This window comes from Aptenodytes patagonicus, chromosome 20, assembly GCF_965638725.1.
Source record: "Aptenodytes patagonicus chromosome 20, bAptPat1.pri.cur, whole genome shotgun sequence".
NCBI lineage: Eukaryota > Metazoa > Chordata > Aves > Sphenisciformes > Spheniscidae > Aptenodytes > Aptenodytes patagonicus.
In genome coordinates this window covers 7,658,152-7,667,442 of record NC_134968.1, presented here as the reverse complement: position 1 = coordinate 7,667,442, position 9,291 = coordinate 7,658,152, and the positions used below count along the sequence as shown (strand labels likewise).

At 52.7% G+C, this 9,291-nt stretch overlaps 1 protein-coding gene across 1 annotated transcript; it reads right to left on the bottom strand.

Moving 5' to 3' along the window:
- Positions 1-934: 934 nt before the first annotated feature.
- LOC143169557 (olfactory receptor 6F1-like) lies at positions 935-3,283 on the bottom strand. Its single transcript, XM_076357002.1, is given in 3 exon segments — positions 935-1,065; positions 1,068-1,878; positions 3,194-3,283. Coding segments are annotated over 3 exon segments (1,032 nt in total).
- Between the last annotated feature and the right edge of the window lie 6,008 nt (positions 3,284-9,291).

Sequence of the window (9,291 nt, the reverse complement as noted above, 5' to 3'; positions counted from 1 at the left end):
GAAGAGCTTTGAGAACGTGATTTGTCTGTTCTGAAATGAAAATTGGAAGGGGAAGATCAGGTGCCCTTTGGAAGTGCTAATGTCCTCCCAGTGAGTGTAAAGAGAGACTTCCTACCCAGCCAGCCTTTCTCAGCTCTGCAGTTTGGGGACTTTGCCAATCACACTAAGGTGTTTCCACAACAAAGCCCAAAATGGGTGGAACGATGGACTGTTGAAACCTGATGTGGGGCTGTAGATGTGGGAATGCCCTGACACATCTAGCAGGAAGCATAGTGATTTGCATATTTTTAATTAGAAATAAAAACGTACATTCAGACACTGGATAGAGGGAAGGAAGGGGAGTGTAAGTTTTCTTGGGTGTCTTATGCTAGGAATAATGGCTATAGGTAGAGATACCAGACATTGCCAAATTCTATCTTGAACCAGAGCATGATTCTGTGGAACAGCTGCAAGAATGGGGCATAGATGCATCCAGAACATGTCAGACTAAATGGAGAAATACATGTCCATTTCCTAAAGCAGTGAGCCAGCTGCTGGGACTTCTTTAGGGGATTCAGATGAGTCCCTGACAAAATGAAGCACTTGGCAAACCAGAAGACCATCCTGTGGGAGGACCACTCCTCCAGTGTTCTGTCGGAGAACTGTTTGCGGATGGGGTTTGTGACCCTTTCCGAGCGCTGGGCTTTAGAGCACTGTGAGGCATTCTGAATTTACCCAGGAGTGAACAGAGGTGGGAGCTTTAGAATGGAGGCTCAGCCCAGCCTAAGACGGCTGTAAGGTGAGTGAGATGAGCTCACTGGGGAACCAGTGGCTTCTCACTACCTGTGATGCCCAGGTGCACTTACACTTCGGTGAGGAACTTCTGCAGGGCAGAAGTCGTGGGAGGGAGGGGGTGAATCTCTTTGCTCCCACTGAGGCCCGTTGAAAAGCCACTTCATTTGTTCTGGAAAGCCCACCCCAGAGCTTGCTTCACTTCCTTGTTCCTGAGTGTGTAAATGAAGGGGTTCAACAAAGAAGTTACAACTCTGTTAAAGGTATTGATGAGTTTGTTCAGATCCAGGGAGTCTGGGCCGATGGCTTGACATAGAGGAACATGGTGGAGCCATACCAGATCGCGATGACACCGAGATGGGCAGAGCAAATGGAAAAGTCCTTCTTCTGGCCATGGGCTGACTGGATTCTCAGCATGGAAGAGGGGATGGACATGTAGGAGACCAGGGTGAGCACACAGGAGGCCACCACAATAATTACGGAGACAAGGAAGGTCGCTAGCTCCACGGGCCACGTGTCACTGCAGGAGAGGGCAAGGCAGGAATCTATATTGCAGGGGAAATGATTGATGACATCTGGCCCACAGAACATCAGCCTGGATGTCAGAAAGGCCAGCAGTGAGATGGCCAGAAAGCCTCCCAGCCGGGAGCTGAGCGCCAGCCGAGCAGAGAGGACGCTGTTCATGACGGAGCTGTATCTCAAGGGGTAGCGTATGGCTCTGTAGCAGTCGTAGCCCATGACAGAAAGGATAAAACACTCAGTGGAGCCTAGGGAGAGAAGAAAGGACAACTGGAGGATGCAGACACTGAAGGAGGTGGTCTGGCTAGTCCCCTGCATGACTCCTATGGCTTTGGGACCAACACCCGTAGTGTACCAGATCACCAGAAAGGAGAGATTACAGAGGAAAAAGTACATTGGGCTACGGAGGTTGCTGTTCATCCACACGAGGGCTATGCTGGACGCATTGCCTGTTACTGTCAGGGAGTACGTCAGTGCAAATACCACCACAAGGGAGACCCGGGAATGCCACGTGCATGGAAAGCCAAGAAGGACAAATTCTTCCGCACTCGTCCCATTTGCCATGTGCCCCCAAGTGTTGAGATCCATCTGCAAAGACAGGAAAGTTTCTGTGAGAGTTTGCGTGCCTGTGCTGGTCCTTCAGATGCTACTAGTAGTGAAACAAAGCCATCATCCCTGAAAAAGTAGTTGGTGCAGAAATATGGGAAAACAGCATCTACCCTAAGTTAAAATTGTCATGGAAATCCTTTGCTGCAGAAACGCGTTTGGACAACTAGATCTGACCCTGAAGGTCAGGCCTACACCATCAAATGAACATAGAGAATTATTTATTGGATCAAGCGCAGGCATCTCCTTTAGAACATGGTGAATGCAGTTGCTTCCACAAGATGAAAATCCCATTTAGGAAACTGTGGACGGCAGGCTGAGGGTCTCCAGCTACGTGAAAGGCTGTTGCAGAGGAAGGGAATAACATACCTGCGCTCTTCAAGGCAGGAAATACTGAGTTGCAATCTCAGCAAATGAGACTGAGGGAACAGAAAACCGGCGTGACAACATGGCGCTGGAAGATGTTTTCTCACCTCTTCAGTTGATCACAAGGGTTTCCAACTGAGATGGCAGCAGCACAGGGCGGCAGGCTAGCATGACAGTCATTACTCAAGGACTCGTGGTCTTATATTTGCTTTCTTCCACGTCTCAGCACAGGAAGCTTTTGCAAATAGCTCCATTTCCTCCACTGACATCTGCTGCTCAGCATAGCTAATAGAGGTGAGACTCTCCTCTTTGTAAATTTTGCCATCTCAGAGTCAGGGGAAGGACTTCTGCTGACCAAGTTGGAAGATGTATGACGAAATACTCTTATCTCAGCTCCTCAGCTTGCCCCTCTTCTTTGGATGGAGAAAAGGCACCCGGGAGAGTCATGGCTCATCTTGCCTCATATACATGGCTAAAAGCCCTCTAGAAGTGCCAGGTTGTCTCTGAGGACTAAGGCAGGAGACTAGCGAGCAGCTCAGATGGATAAGTCGGGCGTCTCAGCTTGGGCAGAGGTATCCATGCCTCAGCGATTGAAGGCAAAATTCTCTGAGCTGGATCCCCCCCAAGGTAGCTCTGCTGAGAAGCCGGCTGAACTGAGGGGTTTCATCTATGCCCTCCCTGCGGACAAGGGAGGATTCTTGATCACTTCTCTAGGGGAGAACTGATCTCATCCTCAGGTGGGTATCTAAGACAGATGGGGCTGAACCACCATCTGAAGGATCCCTTTCCCTCCTTTCTTCCCTCCTTAGGAATTTACATACCAGAAATCTCATGTGGCTAAAGAGCAGAGAATTCCCCCTTAATCTGGCTCTCCTTAAAAGTGCAAGGCATTGGAAGTCTATGCTAGAGGTCTTGGGCAGGCTTCACTCACCAGCTCAGCCAATGGAAATGATCCAAACGACATCTCTTCATGCACCATCCTCCAGAGGAAGCCATGGTCCCCTTGGCTGAGGGAGAACATTGGAAAGCGGCTGATTTATTGGCGGAGCTCTGGATGCCGTGATGTCAGGAGAAGTGTGGACGAACAGCTCTCACCTTGCTGTCTCACTGCACGCCATACACAATTGCCTGACACTGTTTCCTCTCCACCCACCTGGTAGGTACTTACAGTTTGTGCTCCTGATTTCCTTCCCCCCCTCACAGCCACCACTGTACTTCCACACAGGGGGCCTTTGTGTGCACACACACAGTGTAAAGTCTCTCCAGTTTAGCTCCACACAGGGAGAGCATACATCAGACTCAGTTAGCATAAGAACATCCCCACATCCCCCTCATTAACACACTGAAGCTCAAATTGCCCACACCAAGGAGGCAGTTTTCAGTTTTCCCTCTGTGTGCCACGGGGAGTTTGATCTCTGGGGGATCTCATGGAATTGTTGCAGACGGATAATGCGCTCTCTTCTCACAGGCCAATTAAAGAACAGCAACACAGTTCTCTGAAGTGTGGCCAGGTGCTGACATGCAGGAGACGTCTGAAATAGCCATGTCCCAAGAGACTGAAAATGTCAAGTATTTGGTGCTGGATATTAACGTGGTCTTGAAACCTCCAGGGTGGAAATAACTCAAGGCAACTAAGGACATTTGAATACGGAGAGAGTAAGGTAAGGGATTCACCTGCCTCATTTCCGAGCCTCTATCCGCAGATAAGGCCTAAGTCTTCAGTCTTCATGGAGGTGAAGATCTAAGTAAAGATCTAAGCACAAAGTCAGACAAGACATGAGTAGGGGGAAATTGATCTCTCCTGCCTCCAGAGCAGGCGTCTCCAGGTGAGCTACTCATCTTTGCTCCATTGATCATCAGCGGAGAGAAAAAGGCACTGTCAAGCCTCAGTTCACCCTGTCCCATACAGGTCAGGCAATCCATGCCTTAGAAGCACCTATTTTTCTGCCGTTGACACTCAAGATAGACTGGGCAGCTGGCTTAAACGGCACATACACGCAAGTCTCGACCTCTAGGCATCTAGAGTTAGTTGAGAAGACTCAAGACACCCAAAGAGCGGCTGTCTACATTGTCCAGGGCCACCACACAGGTGCTGGACTTGACAGAGCCATCTTCTGCAAGTCCTGTGTCCAAGGCTTCAACGTGGTCGAGGGGAGACTGACCTGCACGTGGTGTGAGGGGGAGATGCAGCTGATGAGAGTAACGTGCCCAGCTTGAGCCCATTCACCCACACAAAAACTTTCTCCCTGCTATCCGTCGGTCCTTGAGTACCTTGGGCATGGATATGGGGTTTAACCACGGGATGGGGGTGCTTGGAAAGCTAAGTAGATGTGGGCTTATTGCTCAGTGAGGATGGGGACCTGGTGACAAATGATAGGGGAAAAGGCTGACGTACTCAATGCACACACATTTCCAAAGGAGCCCATGTGCATACCAACATGCACAGCCACCCCCCATACCAACATGTACACACAGATATTCAAACACACACGCTTACACACGTGCATGGTCCTAGCACGCATGCATTTGCATACAGATATACATGCATGCTCCTCTACACATGCATACACACACAAAAGCACACATCTACACACACCTATGTCCACACAATTACGTGTATGCAGACCAGTCACACACATTCATGCTCTCCTGTATGAAGGCACGTGCGTGTGCTGAAACACATACACGCTCATGGAAACAATTGCCCAAACACGCACACACACAGAGAACATTTCTGCACACCCACGTTTCCATGTGTATTACCACAGGCACACACATGTATGTGCAAATGCACACATGAGCACAGGCGGATGAACATGTAGGTGAGCACAATCATGCACACACCCAACTGAGAGCCAGGACTGCCGACACCAGCTCTCAGCCCCTCTAGATAACTCTAGGCGTGTTCTTCAGACCCTACAGTTAAGGCAACGAATCATTCACTGGCCAGCCCCATCAGCTTTAGAGAGCTCGAGGGTTTGACAGTGGTTCAGTCAGCCATTTTCTCACTGTAAGACAGGGAGAAACCACAGTGGAGTTGAAGCTGCCGTTGCCTTTCCAGACATTGAGCCGCTCCACATCTCAAGTCTGTGTGTGAAGGATAATATAAAAACTAGAGAACATTGCCATTGCTGCAGCCCCGTAAAGAATACCCATATTACAAGTAAAAGAAAAAAAATCCTGCAGCGTTAGAAGCTCCCGTCTGACCTTCGTGATCTCCTCAAGGGTCTGGGACCAGCCCCTATCCTTGCAAAGGGAGCGGTGCCACAGTGACACGCCAACGTGGCAGCCGAAGGGTGTGTGTCTGGGACAAGCCAGACTCCCCTCAGGCTACAGACATGGAGGCTGGGACATCAGAAGTGATGCAGTAGTGAACCTGTCTCTAGACTCACTTTAAGGTAAATACCCTATCTTCAAAAGGCAGAGAAATGCAGAAGCAATGTTAATTTACAGCGCAGCTGAAAAAATGGTTTGGCTGCCCTGTGAATGTCCATGCACTCTTTTTATTTTTTCCCTAGTTACAATTGATGTGCTGGCCTTTTTTCTTCTTGTGTTCTGCATGCAGGTGCAGGTGGTGCAAGTGCCTGTGGTGAGAGGGAGCTGCCTGCAGCCTCCTCTGTCACCATGAGCCGGCTGAGTTCATCTTGCAGCCAAGGTTCCTAGATGCAAAACGGCTTCTGCTCTTAATAATACAAGAGTAATGACGGTGTATTTGGTTTACCTGGCAAGGTTTTGGTGGTGGAGGGGCTGCAGGGGTGGCTTCTGCGAGCAGATGCCAGAACCTGCCCCCACGTCGGACAGAGCCAGTGACAGCTGGCTCCAAGATGGACCCACCGCTGGCCAAAGCTGAGCCAATCAGCGATGTTGGTAGCGCCTCTAGGGTAACATATTTAAGAAAGGTAAAAAACCAGTGTGCAGCAGCTGCAAGAGAGGAGTGAGAGAATGTGAGAGAAACCACTATGCAGACACCAAGTTCAGTGAGGAAGGAGGGGGAGGAGGTGCTCTAGGTGCCGGAGCAGAGATTCCCCTGCAGCGGTGGAGAAGACAATGGTGATGCAGCTTGTCCCCTTGCAGCCCATGGAGGTCCACGATGGAGCGGATATCCACCCTGCAGCCCATGGGGGACCTCATGCCGCAGCAGGTGGAGATGTTCTGAAGGAAGTTGCAGCCAGTGGAGAAGCCAAGCTGGAGCAGGCTCCTGACATAAACTGTGGCCCATGGAGAGGACCCCACCCTGGAGCAGGGGAAGAGCATGAGGAGGAAGGAGCAGCAGAGACAACGTGTGATGAACTGACCGCAACTCCCATTCGCCATCTCCCTGCACTGTTTGGGAGGAGGAAGTAGAAGATTTAGGAGTGAAGCTGAGCCTGGGAAGAAGGGAGGGGTGCGGGGAAGGTGTTTTTAGTTTTGCTTTATTTTTCACTATCCTACTCTCTTGCAGCTAATCGGCAATAAATTAAATTAATTTCCCCAAGTCGAGTCTGTTTTGCCCATGACAGTAACTGGTAAGTAATCTCCCTGTCCTTATCTTGATCCATGAACTTTTCATCATATTTTTCTCCCCCTGTCCTGTTGATGGAGGGGAGTGATAGAGCGGCTTGGTGGGCACCTGGTGGCCAGCCAAGGTCAACCCACCACCAACAGATAAAGCCTTTGCAAGCATAGAATAGCAGTGATATTATGGCTGGAAGTACCAGAGGTGTCCTGTCCCCCTCGTCCCATGCCCCATAAAACAGTGGTGGTGCAGAGATCACTAAACAGTCTGGTTCCTTGTGCGGTGTAGAAGACAAGGAGGAGCTCTGGTGTGGCTGGAGGGCAGGGGCCTCCAGCACTTCATGCTTGTTGCTGCATGGCATGCAGTGAGGGAAGCAGTCGTGTAAGGCTCCATATAATGGCTCTGCATGAGATGATAAAACAAAGGAATGATTTTCATGGACAACGTGGAAGTGGGGGTGCCTCCTCTAGTACCCTGAATACAGCCATTAGCTCTGCGTGCTGACTGCTGTCCCCACCCATTTGGCTGAGCCGGACGAAACGTTGCCGCCTTCCACCCCTCCCTCCCTTAACACACCTGGCTGATCTAGGTCTGTGAACTAGGCACACTGTAGCTGCTCAGGGATGGAATGTTCGTGTGGTGGGGCTGTCTGAGCCCAGGCAGTGCTTAACAGCTCCAGGTGAGGGTTGGTCGTGTCCGTCAATCCTATTTGGGCTGTTCTCTCCTGCACTGATTTTGTGGGGACGTCGTTTTGCCTGCATGGAAATATACCGTTCCCATTTGGCAGTGTTGGATTGTTGAGCTTTTTACGGACTCGTTTCCCAGCTGTGCTCTCTTATAGTGTCCACGACATTCCCCCTGTGCCTCCGCAACATCCTGCTGGGTAGGTGCAGCCAGCAGGTTGTCGCCAGCATGAGGGAACAGCTCACAGCCTGGGGACAGGCTGCACTCCTCCTAGTGCTGGGCCACAGTCCCCTGGGAAGGCAGGGGGCTGTGCCCGTACCCCTGAGGCAGCACAGCAAACGCACATCAGCAGCCTCTGGCTGCTCTACCAGGGTGATGCTATGGGGAGCAAGTGCAGCCCCATGGGGACGGCCGTGCCCAAAAGCCAGTAACCTACAGTCCTACACCAGGAGCCAGTCGCTTGCTTTACAGCCCAGACAAGGTTCTTGAAAGGCAAATGTGTCTGCTGGACAACCCCAGCTTCTAACAACATTTTGCTAGTTGGAGAGGTGTCAGCATGCCCCGGGGCAGCCGGTCCTGCTCTGAGGCTACAGTCCTGAAGGGAGGGGCCCGCACAATGTGGGGGGCACAATCCTCCCCACTGTGAGCTGAGCAGATACAGAAGGAGCGTTTTCCCCCACTGGATATTAAAAGTCTTTCCTGCTAACGGATCGTGGCCTGTGATATATATTGGGGCACCCCCGGAGCCCACCCCAAGCTGTAAGCAGTGGGTACCCTCCTGGCTGCAAGGTTGGAAAGACTTTTTGAGACAGTTCTTCCACCCCTCCCTCACCCCGGTTTTGTTAACATGCATCACTTTATTCTTGGGGTAGTGGGGCAGATTTCCATGAATTAAGGTTAATTCTGCCCCGGTATCCAGCAGAGCCATAACCCGCTGCTTATTATGCTGGCTCCACAGTGTTACAAGCAGAACAGAAGGGCTATGTTCATTCCCGCCCATGCCGGTCCGTGTCCCCGTCCCCGTCCCTGGAGGACGGGACCAGGAGGGTCCCTTCTCACCTACATTCTGACTCTGTGATTCCCCCCGCTTCCCGGCCCTCCCTGACCCCTGCACGCCCACGGGCACATGTGTCCTCACACCCCCTCTGCCACAACACAACTCTTAGCCATTGTGCTGGGACTGCGGAGGGGCAGCTGAAGGGAGGCTCTCAGCCTCCTCGCTGCCATCCGCAGGGAATCAGTGGCGGCTGTTTCCAGCCCCTGAGCTGGGAGACAGCCATGGGAAGCTGGTCCATCTCCTGGGTCGGGGCCCTGCAGCTGTCCCCGGCTGCAGCGGGCACTGTGCACGCTTGTTCTTGCTGGGGAGCCCTGGCTGGAGGAGGGGAAGAGTCCACTTCCCAGGAGAGCAGCTTGTGGCCCTGCAGAGCCACCGAGCACTCTTAGCCCGGGCGAGACCCCGGGCGGCGCCGGCGCAGGGCTCAGCCCCGGGGCGGAGCTGGCGGCGGTGGAGAGGAGAGGAGAGGAGAGGAGAGGAGAGGAGAGGAGAGGAGAGGAGAGGAGAGGAGAGGAGAGGAGAGGAGGCGGGGGAGAGGAGGCGGCGGTGCCGGAGCAGAGAGCCGGGGCTGGCGGGGGGCAGCGAGGCGTGGGCGGCGGAGCGGCGGCATGCGGCGGTGCCGGGGCGCAGGGCTGGCGGGGCTGGCCGCGGTGCTCCTGGGTGCGCGGGGCTGGCGGCGGGGGCCGGGGCTGGGCCTGGGGTGGCCCCCGCAGCTCCCTCGAGCCTGCCGTCCCCTCTGGCTTCTTCACGGACCTCTGCCCCCGAACCATCCTCCCGTCCAGCCCTCCCTCTGCTA